The sequence below is a fragment of the Armigeres subalbatus genome, chromosome 2 (assembly GCF_024139115.2).
Source record: "Armigeres subalbatus isolate Guangzhou_Male chromosome 2, GZ_Asu_2, whole genome shotgun sequence".
NCBI classification, from domain to species: domain Eukaryota; kingdom Metazoa; phylum Arthropoda; class Insecta; order Diptera; family Culicidae; genus Armigeres; species Armigeres subalbatus.
The window spans coordinates 445,208,734-445,225,795 of NC_085140.1; the positions used below are offsets into that span (position 1 = coordinate 445,208,734).

General features: G+C 40.6%; 1 protein-coding gene across 5 annotated transcripts in view; it reads right to left on the minus strand.

Annotated features, from left to right (window-relative positions):
- LOC134213695 (probable G-protein coupled receptor Mth-like 1) overlaps window positions 1–17,062 on the minus strand; it is a 401,130-nt gene that overhangs the window by 21,370 nt on the left and 362,698 nt on the right. For all 5 annotated transcript variants that reach the window (XM_062692977.1, XM_062692973.1, XM_062692975.1 and 2 more), the window contains exons 5-6: window positions 3,399–3,574; window positions 1,979–2,117 (exon numbers count right to left, since the gene is read on the minus strand). In XM_062692977.1, coding sequence (XP_062548961.1) covers window positions 1,979–2,117; window positions 3,399–3,574 — 315 coding nt within the window. The remainder of the gene's footprint in view (window positions 1–1,978; window positions 2,118–3,398; window positions 3,575–17,062) is intronic.

Here is a 17,062-nt window from a genome sequence, read left to right on the forward strand (position 1 = left end):
CGTGGAAGAACAACGATTGCAGTTTTCGACAGGAAATTGCTGAGTATAGCTGAGTATAATGGTGGAGTTCAAATGGAAGATGGTTTATGAACACTAATAATTCATGAATTGCATCAATTATTGGGAGAACCATCCAACTTCACCACACCACGATAGTCGAATGCAAGATGAATACAGATGTTCCAATCTGCCAAACTCACGATTCAGCCATCTTAGTTTTTAATATAGGAGAGCCAGCCGGTTTGTTTTCGTTTAGCACTGAAATAGTAGTTTGTGCAACAAGTTGCAAAAAGATGATTTTTTCAGCACGAGTTGTACGTTTATCCAACGAGGCTTGCCGAGTTGGATAAATACTACGAGTGCTGAAAAAGTCGAGTTTTGCAACGAGTTTGACACGCTATTTTTTGCAATGACGAAAAATGGGCTTTAATTTGATAAATCTGTTCCAAAATTGTAGTCTAATTTTCTCCACATGATCATTCTTGCCAATAAATTATGTTGCTGCGGAGAAGAATCAGATTCCATGTTACCGTGCCACATTGCAAAGCTCAATGAGCCGTGAAGCGATAGATGTAGGAAATGCCTTTGGAAATTTTGGATGTCATGACCGCCAAACTATTTAATTTATTACGGGGCGCCAAGGATGTTATCGATCTTTTAGTAATCTGCGCTCGATCATTTAGTAGTTTGTCAATAACTTATTCCAGAGGCCGAATTTCAAAATGTATTGTATGGTGGTCTTTTAGTGCGAAGGTTTTTCTACAACTCTCCTTAACAGGTCGATGTTTGAATTCCACTATTAAAAAAGTTACGGTGCTAGTTGCCATACTTATACTAAATGATAACAAAATATGCAATAATTTAGTCTAAGTTACTGCTACTAGCGCTGTAGCTCCGTTATTAGTGAAATTCAAACAACGAACTGTTAGGTAGAGTTGTAGATAAACATTTGAATTAGAAGTCCACCATACAACACATTTTGAAATTAAGCCTCTGGAATGAGTTATTGACAAACTACTAAATGATCGAAGGCAGATTACTAAATGATCGATAACATCCTTGCGGGGCGCATAGAATACACTATTGGAGCACTTACCCAAGCTAATTTAGCAAAATGTAGTCACGTAACGACTGTTCTGGTGTTGGTTTCTCATTATAGCACCCAAATTAGTGTTGTAATGAATATTATGCAACCCATTTGAGTTGCATAATGTTCATTAAAGGATCAATTTCGTTGGTATGGAAAAGTAGGCCCTTTTATCACTCAAAGACGAACTGTAAACCAGATATTATTATCAGGAATTGCAAAAATGAATTTTTCACCTCTGCCTTCTTCTCTTCCACAAAACTGGCAGATTGGAGCACCTAGTACTGTATTCATCTCGCCTTAAGTATTGTTGGAACTTGCACTTCAAGCATAGGTATACCTATACGATGTTACTATAGTAATCACATTCTGAATGAAAGACAGGAATTTTCGTTATTAACAGTTTTAATTAGAAAAAAAAGTATAATCTGATTTTTGGCATCCAATTTTTATTCATTCCAGAAAACGGTGCCATTTAAAATAATTATTTGAAGCTTGAATAATAATCCAAGTGACGCAATGTAGTAACGTGTTTTTCGTTTAGTGAATGTAAATATGTAAGCGTTTATTTTAATTAGTTTAGAGTTCTCTATTATATGAATATTGAAAAAGAGTTACTGCATCGGTCATACTTAAGAAATAATAAATTCGAATTCAATTGCAAACCATTTTGACCACATCGAGATTCAATAAAAATGTCGTATAGGGATTTTGATTAGGATATGTTGTTAGGACTGGTTTCAGTTAGGATTGGATTTATAAAGTGTAATATACAATGCAGTGAATAACTTATTATTGGATTTGAAAAAAAAATGTTTGGACGAAATAAATCAAATTCAACAACGTGCATCTTTTGCCAATAATTCAATATCCTCCATTCCATTAACTTACCGTTCCGTTGTGGACTTGACGTCGTCTCGCTTCCACAGGCCACAGGTCAACTGGCGCGCAGTGGAGGCGAACAGCAGCAAATTGATGCACAGTAAGATGCCCACCGGTCCGAAGAAGTAGGTCAGTATCTCCAGATCACCTGCACAAAGAAACGATGTACAAATTAGGGGAAAGGTAATCAAATTAGTACCGCAAGGCGGACCAGATGATCAGCATCGGTGAAGTTGATCACCCTTGAGCCTCATTGCGGTTCAATTTGGGTACAAGAGTGATCGATCATCTTCACCACGCTGATCAACTTGATCTCAGGTTATGGTAGCGGTTGAAGTGCTGATACAATATTGATTTTGAAATAATGGAAAAGTTCAACATTGCATTGATTTTCAAATGCTGATGGCAGCGCTCTTCCTTCTGTATGCATGAACATGCATTCGTTAGGTGTTTAGTGCAGATGTTTGGTTAGCCGAAACAAAAAATACGATGTGTAAACTTCACCATATTCTAGAAGTTGAGTGTATTGAGCTACAAGTGCTTGCGACACGAAGATGACGGAGAAGAAACAGCAAGTAATTACTTTCAATCCCAGCTGTTCATCTAAGATTGTGCCTCATCTAAGATTGTGCCAGCAACGACAAAAGTGCTGGTCAAATAAAACGTCTTCATTAACCTTTTTCTACGCCCCATGTACCTACAAACGAACCAATCTCCGACGGAGTCAGTTGTTTATCTACGGAACTGGCCAAATTGGGGGAAATGATTGCGCACCGCATCATCGCTAGATGTTAATACTATGACGATGGTGATGGCAGCTTCGAGAGACGACAATTTGGGCGTTCGCTTCCTGACCTCGACCTATTTGCTGCTGCTGCTGTTTAAGTACAGCGTCTTCAAATGATGAGGTAAATCGGTAAGTAGGTTTAGTGCTGGTGGACATTTATACGAGTCACTAGGTTTACGGGTCAAATGGGTGTTCTGGAAAACGAGTTTTTATCTTTCGTTGACGAAAGAAAGTACATGCGGTACATTTGGTGAAAGTTTAGGGGAGCTTTTGAAGGGAGATGTTAATTAATCAACTTATTAGATAAAATCTGTACAAAATGGAGAAATGGGTAATAAGCAAATGCTTTAACAGTCGTTTTCATGTCATTCCGACCTAAGCAACGGGCTAGAAATCTTGCACTTGATAATTGTGTGGGGCAAAGCCAGTAAGATGTAAAAATGAAAGTTGTTTCAATAATATAATCATAATCAACTTTACATACAATTTAGTTTGAACAATTTTGAGCTTCAAACAATACGACAATTTTTATTCACAGCGAGACATACCCTGATGGATACCGGCTGGACCATCATTGCCACAATATGTCCCGAAAACCATCCATGCAAAGTAATCCATCGCGAAACACCACAAACCACTCACCGTAGAACCAGCACGTCCGTTCGCCAAATCTCGGCCTCAGATATACAGTGTCCGGCAGGTTGTCCAAAATTGCTGCGACTCCGGCGATGACCAGCGGCACACCCCAGGCGTACACTTCGTAGATGCGCAGCCGGCAAATCTCCTGGCTCTTTTCCAGCGACGTCGGGCGTAAATCACTGAAAAATGGAAAACAAGAAAAAAGGCACAGATTATAACTTTGCTGCTGGGATTTCGAACTGGACGGCTGAAAATGGAAATGTCGTCGACTGAGTTTGCCATAGATAAACAAGTGCCCAGCGTCAACACATGCATGACGAAATAAATAGTTTGTTGAATGCTACAGTATGCTTCTGCAATTTAGTGAAATATTATGCTGCGAAATCTGGATAGCTAAACAAAACAGAGGATAGTCTAGACAAATGCGACAGCACGCAGAGACGAATGCTGCTATTAAGCAATTTCAAGGTTGCACATTAGGGTGTCCCAAAATTGGACAAAGTCTGGGATTTCGGGGGCTCAACCTTCAAATGAAAGCTTAGGGTAAAACAAAAGAAAAATTGTTCTACGACAACTCTGGGAAATGACGTTTAGGGGTGGCCCCGACGCGTTTTATGAAAAAAGTGCATTTTTTATAGGTAACATCGAAAATACCGGTATATCGGAAAGAAATTCGATGAAACCCATCCATTTTATATTTTTTACATTTAACTTAGGGACTATACTTTATGGTAAAACTTTGATACCGCATGTTTTAGGTCTATATATTTTTCACTGATGCTTTAAATGCAAAAAATGATGAATTTTTCTTAATATTTTTTGATTAATGCATCCAAAACGGGTATCAATCATGATCGTTCTTGCAAAAAATCAAGATGGTCACAAAACAACTAATTTCCATGTTATCGAGAAACATTGCACAGCTCACCAAACCATGAAACGATAGCTGAACCTACCTATGGGTAGTTTTGAAACCATATTCATCAATCTATTTGAGTACTCACCCAGACTAACTGAACAATTTGTAGTCAGTCATGTTACTGCTGGTCCATCGTTGGGTTTCCATTATAACACTCAAATAAGTATTAAAATCAATTTTATGCAACTCATATGAATGCTATATTGGTTATTAAAGCACTCATTTGGTTGGTATGGAAAAGTAGGCGTTTCTTTACTTAAACATGATCCAGGTATTATGATCCGAAATTTCAAAAAGTCTTTTTCCAAGCTGCAGTAAATCGTGAATAACTTTTAAACGGATAGAGATAGGAGGTTGCAAATTTTTAGCAAAATATTCGTTATAAAATTCCCCATCTTTCTATGTATATCTAGTTTTGAAAGCATTATGATGGATACCCGTTTTGGATGCATTAATAAAAAAATATTAGGAAAAATTCATCATTTTTGGGCATTTAAAGCATCAGTGAAAAATATATAGACCTAAAACATGCGGTATCAAAGTTTTACCATAAAGTATAGACCCTAAGTTAAATGTAAAAAATATAAAATGGATGGGTTTCATCGAATTTCTTTCCGATATACCGGTATTTTCGATGTTACCTATAAAAAATGCACTTTTTTCATAAAACGCGTCGGGGCCACCCCTAAACGTCATTTCCCAGAGTTGTCGTAGAACAATTTTTCTTTTGGTACAAAGCTTTCATTTGAAGGTTGAGCCCCCAAAATCCCAGACTTGGTCCAATTTTGGGACACCCTATTGCACATTCAATTTAACCCTTTCGGGACGGTTGGGTCATATATGTCCAGCGTTTTGGATTGGCTGTGAAAAATCACACAGAAGGGATCTATAGATTCCCACTTTCTATCCTTGTAGGTTCCCACTTTTGGAACATTTTTGTCATATTTCAGTCATGATGTTTTTATGGGCGAATTGATATAAAATAGTTAGGGGAATAAAATAATTAAACTAAGAAAAGATCAAAGAGAATAACGAAACTGCAGAACATCAAGAGTAGCCACCGTCTTTTCAAAGTTTAATTATCTTAGCCTCTTGTGTCAAGCAGACTTGTGCGGACAACCGTAAAATACGAAGAAGATCTCATGCTTGCAACAGCCGTAATCAATCAAGCACAAAGTTCTCTACAAATTAAGATTGACTTTAGACAATTTCGGAATTGACACAAGTCTCGAAACAGTGTTGGCAGGTTTAAGCGAACCGTCTAAGACGAATTAAGTACTGTCCATTTAATTCCACTAGTTAATTTTCGTAATCTTTGCAGATACGTATTTCGACCACAACTGTGTGGTCGTCTTCAGTGTCTTGTACTTGACTCGACTTGAAGAAAACAATCGCAACTTACACTATTTATACTACGCTAGGTACCTAATCTACCTATTAGAGTACCTAGTACTCTAATCTATCTTATTTGCCTACTTTATTTACCTATACGGTAAATTACTTTATTGTTTAGGTAGAAACTTGAAGAGCCAAGAGCTGCCATTTCCTGATCCTTATTCAACAGCGCTGTTTGTACCTGTCGGTGGATTTCCAAACTCTCAGCTACATCCCATGGGGTAGAGACATTTCTTAAGATTTTAATATTTGATGCCGTAATTGGGTGATTTTCCTTATACACATGCTCTGCTACCTTAGATCTAAATTCGTAATGTAATCCTTATCGTTTTCTCTTCGCCTTACTCACTTCCGCCATATGTTCCTTGAACCTTATATCTAATGATCTTTTGTTTGGCCTACATAGATTTTTCACATTGGGAACAACTTATCTTATAAACGCCTGCCTTATTCAACATTTCTACTTTATCCTTCGTTGAACCCAATAGAGACTTGAGTTGGTTGCTTCTACTGGAGAATACTAGATCGATGCCGAATTTCCTTAGTCGAGGCGGAGCTGGTTGGTGATGTGTTTATCATATGGGACCAGAAACTCTTTTCAGCGGCTCCTCTATCAGTGTCAGCGTTGTATGTCCATTTCGTCGTAGGGTCCTTTCCTTCTTGTTGATGATCGCTGGTATAGTCCTCTCCTGGTATCCGTTGATCTTCGATGTTTCCAAGATGTATTGTTGTTCCTTCGTTTTCCTTCTTCGCTCAGGGTATCGTCTGCATCCTATGGATCATGTGATGAAATGCTGCCATTTTATGTTGATACGAATGGTTCGATGTATATGGGATGACTCTCATGGTGTTCGTGGGCTTCCTGTAGATTTCGAGGCTCAATGTTGTATTTGCTTCCCTGATGACTAGTAGATCCAAGAAAAGGTAGTTCACCTTCTTTTCCTCTTCGAAGGTAAATTTGATGTCCTTATGCACGTTGTTTATCCTTCCAAAATCCTGGGTAGATCTTTTCGGTTGATGATGCTGAAAATGTCGTCGACGTATCTCCACCACTTCTGGGGTAGTATTCCTTGTTCTTGTAGGTTGTTCTCCAGATTCGCCACGAACAGTTCGCACAAAACGGTGATAGCGGATTTCCCATCAGTGCTCCTTTCGTCTGTTTATAGTAGTTGCCACGAAATGTGAAGTAGTTCTCCGTCATGCATAGCCTTGCCAGATTTAGGTACATCTTCACCTTTCCTCGCCATGTTGTTTCCGTCCTTTGTGTTAGCAGCCAATCCTCTAGAAGATCCAGAGCATCTTTCACTGGAACGCTGGGAACAATGCCGCTACGTCGAATGATACCATTATGTCCTCTTCTTCGATGTGTCCTGATTCCAACAGCTTCTGGGCGAACTCCTGGGTGTTGATGACTGACCTGCTGGGGAATGGTTTCGGCATACTTTGGAACTCCTTTACCAACCATTTGGCTATGTTTTGGGTAGGGAACCCACTGATGAAACTATCTCTCGCATCTCCTTGCCGGGTTTATGGATTTTGGTAGTCCTTTAATCCTAGGTAGAACCGGGTTTACTGTCTTCACTCGGGCTTCTCCGATGATCGCCTTACACTCCTTTATTGTTTTGTCCGTGAGTCGTATTAATCCTGGTAGCGGATCCACTCTCAAATGTCTATAAGGTCCTCCGTTGATTTTCGTCGTCATCTGTTCGTCGTAGTCCTCTTTATCCATTACCACTACTGCGTTTCCCTTATCGGCTTTTACGTAGTATACTGGTTTTTCCTTAAGCTCCTTTAGAATCCTCCTTTCGTCATGGTTCGTTGTCCCGTGCCGTCCTTCTTTGATGGCGTCTGCCACGATGTTCCTCGCTGTATTTTGATCCTGTTGCTCGATGTTTCGGGAAATCGCTGTCTCCATGTCCACGATGATCTGTCTGGAACAGATCATCGTGGACAATCAACGAACAATCAAAGGCTTAAGCGGAACAATAAACATAAAGAATGACAAGAACAGAAGTTGAAGGATGAAAGAAGGACAGACACGAGATGAACGTCGTCAAACCGAGCAGATCAGGAAACAGGTGAGATCAGAAGGAGCTGAAGGTTTGGGAAGGACCACAGGAAGCAAATGATGAAATCAGGAGAAGAGTACCAGGAAGGAAGTTGCAGTGACTTCAGGAAAGATATTAAATGAAATACATTTAATACAAACCTGATTCACTAAAAGAGCTTAATATATTTTTCTGAGGTTTAAGCGATCAAACGACGCCTTACGTTACATTCGAAAGATAAAGTCAATTTGACTGCCTTGCTAAATTAAACTCAATCTTTCCATCATTCATCAGTCTGTTTTAACTACTTGATCAACAGACACTAACTGAAGTCGTCTGCTCGCAACTCAGAAGTTCATCTGTCCGTCTCGGTAATTCCAACTTTCGCTTTCGTTCCACCGACCTCGACGTCAATGCACCTCCTTCCTGCAGCCGTCTCAAGAAATGCAACACAGCTGCTCAAATAAACGAATTAATTAATTTAACTTTACGGTCCGCTAGGGCGGCGTTCCACCGTACAGTACCCACCACGCAAACTATGGTGTCGTGTCGCGGGGCGATTACTTTCCCTGGCAAAATCCCTTCGCTTCCCTTTTGGCGCAGCTTCGTCTGGTCTGGCGCGAAATTCGAAAGATAATTTTTGTCTGCTCGACAACAACGGCGACATAACGCGCGAAACAGGAAGAGAAAACATGCTGCACCGCCCAGCAAACGACATGACGCGCCGCTTCTTTGTTGGTACCCCCGCGTTCCGTACAAAGTATAAGCAGCGTGACATAGAGGTTATTTTGTGCAAAACGATGTGGCGGAAAGAAAGTTTACAGCAAAACTGCACGTACCGTTCGTACCTCTTACCGACGCGACGTTTTGGCAGTAAGTAGCGTGGCGGATGTAATCGGGATCGGGATTTAAGGAACTTTGACTTGGAACTTGAGCGGTGACAGAAGGATGAGTTTTCTGGGCAGCTCGGAAGCAGACAGGAATTTTATCAATTAAAACTATTTCAACAACTTTTATTGCTCTCACGGGGTGGGGTGTCTTGATGGTTCTTACATGACACCTATTTGTTTATAATCCGAGCACACATTTATAACTTGAACAAAAAAAAAACGAATATTGACCATTAATGTGTATTTTTATATTTTGCTGACTATTGTGGTCTTATTTTTTAAACCTGTTTTATTTTTGTGGTTATTCAACCGTCCACTGACTCCGCACCAAATAGCTCGCACTAAGAACCTCTTGCAGATTCATCCTTATAGCAAAACGTGTTTAAACTGTTTTTAAAATATTAAAGGCGCCTCTTTTTTAGAAGTTAGGTTAGTTAGGAAGTTAGGAAGAAATCCGGTTTGGCAATCTTCATATATACAAATGAGTTTACATTTCCCTTGAGACAATATAACTCACGAACGGGTGGGCTGATTTTCGAGATTTCCTCACTGATCGATTCGTCTTAATAATGTGAAAAGATAGTTGAATAAATGTAAAAATACTACGTTTTCATGAGTTTTGAAGAAAACTATTAAGCTCGAACCGAAATCGATCTAGAGGGCCGAACTGCCATCAACTAAACGATTGACAGTAATCTAAGGTCGAAGAAAAAACAACCCGAGCAAGATCGGGCAGGTTCGACTAGTTAAATATACTTTTGAACTACGACAAGCTTTTCTAAATATTCTGGAAAATTCTTTCAAATTCTTTCAAACAAAAACAACTGTTTTGTATTTACAAAAGAAAATCTTTTGAATTTTGAAGAAATACTTCATAATAAATTCTTAACTGCTGCTAAACAGAAGGTTACCAATGATGCTGACAGCAAGACAGCATTTTTTATTTCAAAAATATAACAAATTCGAACTGAAAAAAATTCACACAGCTTAAGCTAGGAATAGGACGAAATAATAAAGAATTAATTTCTTTTAGAATCAAATTGACAAATGAAGCACCCGTACATTCTTGGGAAGTTTTGAAGTTCAAATATTGTTGGGCCCAGTGGCAGACCAGAATCACCAGATGAAATTTGCGAATCCAGAAACCAGTCGAAAACTACGATCCTTACCTATCATCTTTATGCCGTAACGGGCACTGACGCTACCTGGCGCCATCATTTCGAACTATTGTGTCCCCAGGCAGCATTCGTATAAACGCCTACGTCCAGGATCATAATGTGATTCAGTGCCATAGTAAAATTACCTCAGAGCCCCCGCTAATGTTATTAAACATAAATTCGACGAGCCGTTGGCTAAAGGAGATTTTCAGCTGAGAAAGTGGGCGTCAAACAACTCTAATGTGCTGGAAAGATTTGACTCGTCTCTAATTGGAACGTAACCAAGCCTGAAGGTTGAGCACATCGAACCCATAAAGGTATTAGGAGTTTGTTGATAACCCGCATGCAATCATCGTAGCTTCAACCCTAATTTCGATCAAAGAAGTAATCCTCCCATCAAACAAGCGATCAATATTATCGGCTGTCTCTTCGTGGCCGTGCGGTTAGCGACGTCAATCGTCTAGACACATGAACTATGGCACGTGGGTTCGATTCCCACCCCGGTACGCGAAGCTCGTATTTTTTTTTTTAATTTTACATACATTTCATTTGATGATTGTAGCTTGTAAATTCAATGTTGGCTTGTTAATACTGTAAAGCATCTCCCGAACAAATTTGTGTGGCAAAAGAAAATTTGACATTTTTTTTTCTGGCAAAATTTATTATGTATTAAACCCTATTTCTTGTCTACTTTCCGGTGGTATTTTGCTCAGAGTTGCTCCAAAGCTGAAAATTGACTGTTTCAATGTTAGAATGAGGATCCTGGTAATGATACAGACCTTAAGGCTTGCTCCTGCAGAAGTACTCGAGTAGCATAGTATATGTTGGATAACAATTCTAACCTCAAAATGAATTAAGCATTCCCTAATTACTCTCTAGTGAAAAATTCGAGCAAAATATTAGCTTTTGTCCGGCATTTGTATGGGGAGCCGCCACTGTGCGGTAAGCAGAAAACTTTTCGTGATCGAAAAATTCTCCACCGGTCCACTGGGCGTTAAACGCTGTGACCCGCTTAGCCTAACAGCACTAGTTATTATACGCTCGAAAATGCTACTACAGGAGCTCGCGTTGCAACCTTGCCAACGGGACGAAGCAATTCCTGGCGTCATCCTTGCGAACTGGGACAGCCACAGTATTGATATACCGAGGATCAGTTCCTACCGTGTCGACCGATTGCCTACTTTTGCAGACGTAACCCAGTAAGCCAACGGTGATGCGTTTATGTTCGTTCCATCGATCCCCGGGAAAGGACGAAAATGCAACTGGTCGCATTTAAGTCAAAAATCGCCCCTCTAGAAAGACTGTCTATTCCCCGACTGGAGTTGTCCACCGCTTTGAAGTAGCACAAGAAATTGACCGAATCACCGAAATTCCACGGCCAGGCCTCAAAGGTTGCGTTCCCCTCCATACACTTGCAGCACCTCCGTTGGGAATAGCATTTTTCAAATTAAGAACACAACACAGGGATCTAGTTGGAATTAAAAAGCAGGAAAACTAAATTCTGTGGTCTTCGTCACTTGACGGATAAAAGTTATCGATTATCTCACCGGGGACCATAATGGCTAGAAAGAAACATAATAGATAATATCATGTGATCCAAGAAAATATCGGATGAGATGTTAGAATGACGGACAATGTTAGCGGCAATCCAAAACAAAATCGGAAGGAATTCAATTTTGTCTTCATCCTACAATCGTTGCTACTGGTGACAGCAAAACGACATCGTCTTCACAGCCCCATTCGGAGTTTGAAATCAATTTACAAGATCACAAACGGTGGTAAAAAATGTCAGCAGCCCGAATACTTACGATCCGATTAACTCAACCCGATTGTTTTGCGAAGGTATTAAGGTACTTGGGAAGGCAGCAGTAAAATACGCAAAGAAACATTTACTTTGGCAATTCGGCGGTTCAAGGCTTGACGGAAGGCTTCAAAGAGTTGACAACAGCTTTGGCGAAAAGTGAAGCAAAAGTGAATTCCCGTCCGCTGACACCACTATATGAGGACCCGAATGACTTCGCCACCCTTACACCACGCCATTTCCTAACAGGTACTACAATGTGCACTCTTTCAGAAGACGAATACCCATCAATCTTCTAGAGCACTATCGGAGTCTGTCATCGAGTTCAACAAATTTTGGCGCCTGTGTGGCAGAGTTAATATCTTCAAGAGCTGCAGAAGGAAAACAAACATATAGCCCAGTAAACCACATATCGTATAACAAACAGCAAATAAAGTCGGATTTGCGTCCATCAAAAATTGAAATCGCAATGCAACGCCGTAGTTAAAATCACTCGTAATTGTGTGAAGAAAAACTCGTAATGACTTTATAATAGCCTTTATCAGTGCGAATGAATGTCTATGTGAATCGTAAAAGTAAAAGTCCAAATGGCTTGTTTCAAGCAGTTGTAATAGAGGTGTGCGCCGGTCCGAAAATCGGCGGCGGCGGCGTTTGCCAGAATTATGGTCGGCGGCGGCGGCGTTCTCGGCGTTACGCCTAAAGCCATTTTAGCCGGCGGCGGCGGCGTCAATCGGCGTGGAGTTGTTTTACGTCCGTTTCTTGAAGGTTTTTTTCTGCATTTTTTCAGGATGTTTCAAAGACTTCAACGGAAGAATTTCGACGGAAAAATTTGATTAACTTCTCCCGGAAATTCTACAAAATATTCATTTGAAAATTATTTTCCATGGCTACTACTTTGAAGTTTTGAGAATTCTTTGGAATTTTCAAGGAAGCACTTTGGAATTTGTAAGGAAAATTGTTTCAAGTTTCCACAGGGGAATGTTTGGAAAATCCACGGAAAGATACTGTTAAGTGTTCTTCGAAATTTACACAGAAAATTCCTCAAATTTTACGCGGTAGATTGGTCAAAATATGGACATTCACATAAAAATTGAATTTCAACGGCAAATTGCACGGGATTTTTAAAATTTTCTATGAAAAAAATCTTCGGAAACGGTTATACAACGGAAAACAGTTTGGCCAAAAATTTCATTTGACTAAAGCGACATACTGGCGAACTGGTAAAATCGAAAATGTCATTTGGTCTAACAACCTAATGTTGATTACTGAACGGGTAATATGGTCAAAAATATCCACCAAATAACATTTTCGGTCAAATGGCCTTTCTGACAAACAAAAATTTCGGCCAAACAACTTTTTGACCAAACGACTTTTGTGGCCAAATGGCCAGTCGGCCGAATGACATTTTTGGCCTTATGTCCATTTCATCTAAATAAAATTGTCGGCCAAATGAATTTTGGCCTAATGGTTTGTTCGGCCAAACACCTTTTGGCCTTATGTCTATCGGCCAAATGGCCCTATCTGTCATTTGGCCGAAAGTCAAGAATAACAGGTTAGGCCAAAAGTCATCTAGCCAAATTCCATTAGGCCGAAGTAAACGTTCGTCTGAAACGGTATTAGGTCGAAATGGTTTGACCGAAAATAACAATTGGCGTTGAGCGATAAACAGCCAAACAGGCTCATTTGGCCGAATTGGTAATTTGACCGAAAATTTCGTTTGCCCTAACAGTTTATTTGGCTGAAATTGTAATTTGGCCGAAAATGCTGTTTGGAAGAAATGGTCATTTGGCTCTGCAAAACAAACATTGCAGCCAAACGGCTTTTTCTGCCAAATAACCTATTCAGCTAAACGGCTTTTTTGGCAAAGTGACCAATTCAGCCGTGCGACACTTGCCAAATCGGGGTGAGGGTGGGGGCTTACTCCTTCCTAGAAAAAAGTTAGCCTCCCCGTATTTGAAAAGATAATTAGCAGTGATATAAATTTTCAACATATAGCATAATGAATTACTGAAAAAGTTTGAAAACATATTCAGCCTACCATAAGGCTATCTGACGTTTAATCATCTTTCTCTTGCACGCGCACGGAAAGGATAGGATTTGTTTTCATGAAAGACAAATAAGCTTTTTTTAATTTCAGAGAAAGATTCCTGTGTGGCAGTGTAATTGCACTTGTTGATGATTATGGAAAAGCAATATCCAATTGACTTAAAGCATCAAAGTAAGCTTAATATGAACAAAAACGGATTTATACTAAAATATCAATCAAAGCAAACGTGATACTATGCCAGCAGTCAAAGACATGTGGTCAACCATCACCAAGTGCAAAAGGTGATTTGGCCGAAAGGGTCATTTGGTCGAAAGGATCATTTGGCCGAAAGGGTCATAGCAATCGGCCGAATGGATTTCGGCCAAATGACCCTTCCCCCCATCGAAGAACCATATAAAAATCATAGTTTGTAAACATATTTTCTGGTAGGCTTGATGTATGAATTACAATGTTGTGTGTGTTTGATTGGGCCCTCCTTAAAACGCGCGGCTACAAAGCCATACCATGCTAAGGGTGGCTGGGTTCGATTCCCGGTTCCGGTCTAGGCAATTCTCCGATTGGAAATTGTCTCGAATTCCCTGGGTATAAAAGTATCATCGTGCTAGCCTCATGATATACGAATGCAAAAATGGTAACCTAGCTTAGAAACCTCGCAGTTAATAACTGTGAAAGTGCTTTGAGCACTAAGCTGCGAGGCGGCTCTGTCCCAGTGTGGGGATGTTATACCAATAAGAAGAAGAAGTGTTTTGATTGAAGTTGGATAATGAAATTCTAGAATTTCGGCGTTGACAGTTCTCAATTGAACGGCTGCGAAAAAGAAGGTTACCAATAATGCTGATTGCAAAAACGGCAGCCAATAACATAGAAAAGAAATACGTCAAAATAATAAATAATTTAGTTCGCTTAGTGTCAAACCACAGAAAAATGAAGAAAGCAACTCACTTGCTAGCCTTTCGATTTATGGTAAAGAGGGACTTATCACAGACAAACAGACATAACACTCGTCAAATTTCCATCGTCCACTGATTTAATGATCATTTCAAATAATCATTAGTTGGCCAATCGATCACGCGTGGCGCGCGCATCGGATTTGCTCTAGTTTGACGTTTGCTCACTACCGCCATCTGGTTCGTGATTTGCCCAACTAACTGAAATCAACAGATGTCGTTGGTGTTTGCACGACGATGAATTTGATGAGTAAATGTTCAATGTGTTATGTCTGTTTGTCTGTGGACTTATGTTCATCCTATATACTCCAAGGAAGACCGTTCTCCTCTGCTGGGGATTTTCTTCGGTAGGTTTGACCCAATGGATCACGGTAAAAACCACTTCAAATGGCACATCATAGATCGGCGTCCTTCAAGAAGCAAAGATGCACTCTCAAAGTGGCTTCGTCATCAGCTAAGGCGCCGCGTATTTTGGTCGAGATGTTGTAGTTGATGCACGGCGCCCAATATCTAGGGCACCAGAATATGAAGTGCTCCACACTATTGTGGACATTACAGATTTCGAAAGAAGACCGGAGAGGGCCGCCTCCCGGTCCGAAGCCTGTTGTTCACTAGTTGTTCCTTAAGGTTTCCCAGCTAAGGTTTTCCAGCCCTTAACTTTCCAAAGCTGAGTAGAAGAAGACCTAAACCATTTGGAATTCTAATTAAGTTAAATGGCTCCAGTTTTTTATGTCGTCTACGGAGAAACGGAATTCTTTCCAGCCAGTAGACCGGTGGCCGTGTCCTCCGGAATTCCGCAATACCCCGGGATCTAGAAATAGTGGTAGTGGAATCCAGGAGTGTTTGAAGTTGTCGTTCTCTAGGGCTGGGAATGCAACGCACAAGCGGCCTCGGCGGGTGTTGAGGCTAACCCGTTTATCGTGCTGGGCATGTCAGTTCTAACCCGTATAACAGCCTGCATTCGATCAGCGCCTCTCCAATTTGGTAAAGGCCCTGTTGTTCGTTCTATGCGATTTTAAAAAGGTTTTCTATCAGGCTAATCTTGAACCTATATCCGGTTTTAATCTCACTGAAATGAAGGATGAAGATCAGTTCTCGATCGATGGAGACTGCCAGAATCTGGATCATTCATTGTACACGTGTCCCCGGATACTTTTACTTGCGTACATAATAGAGCCAACCAACAAGGCGCGACTACGAGCAGGATGCTGTCAGCGTAAACAAAAATAAAAATGCCTTCCGGGAGACTATTAAAGAACCCGTTCATAGCGACTAAAAATAAGAACGTCGACAGGATGGAACTATTCGGAACCCCAGTTTCTTCAGTTAGGTTTTGGATACAAAGTTGCCAATCTTCCGTCACCCTGCCACTTTTCTCTAAAACGCCGGTCGACAAATCTTTCAACTACAGTATGGCCCATAAAAAAATGCAAAAAATATCAAAAGCACAGTTACGTAGTTACATAGTTGAGAGACATAGTTACATTTTTTTCATGAATACATTCACTAGACACAAACACAAACGCACTTTGTTTGGAAAGGCATGAGGTAAGGGAGATCAGTCTAAAGCTGGAGGAATCCCAGCCTGAGACTTGGTTTTACAGGGTCAGTGTTGCTGTACTCTTTCTCCAGTTTTCCGGGAAGGTTTGCTTATTCCATATTTTGCTAATTGAGAAATATTGTTTTGTTGGTTGAGAAATGTTTTCCGGTGAAGGAATGGTGCTTTAGCATGGGATAACTCATCTCGTCAGACCCTGAGAATTTCTCATTTCTCCAAGAGAGAGCAAACGAAAACTCTTTGAATGAAAATCTGGCTTTGACGATCCGATGGAATACGGTTAGGTTTCCTGAATCAATGGACCTTCTGAAGTCTGGGGGAAACCCGTTTGGGGAGATTAGCGTTGCGCAATATTTCCCAAGGGCATTGGCCATCACTGGAGGATCGAAGACTATACTTTCATCGATGTCGAGATGAATGCTGAAGGGACGTTTCTTCCCGCTGCTTGCATTAACTTTCCTCCATATGGTTCCGAGGTTGTTTGTTAGGGATTAACTGTGTCGAGGAATTCTTCCCATTGTCTTTTTTGACCTCTCATACGGTGATTAGACACTGATGGTGCTTCTCCTTGTTGGTTTCCAGGGCACTTACTTTAAGGAGATGGAAAGATGGAAGCCTCCTATATGCACGGAGATCCTTTCCCATGGCTTTCATAGCTCTGCACAGCTCGAGTCTATTCAGACCACCATCTGAGACATCAGCTGGTTAGCGGGATGGAATCCTGGGTAGCGTCCAAGATGGCACGATTGAACTCGAGAAAGGAGGCTGAATGTGAGTATCTACCTAGTTACGTAGGAGAAGAAAGTAAGCCCCCAGTCAACGTCGTTGAAGCGTTATCAAAGTCATTCGGAGGAGGTGGGGGAAGACCCATAGGCAGAGACCAATATGGGGCCTGCTGGTTGAGG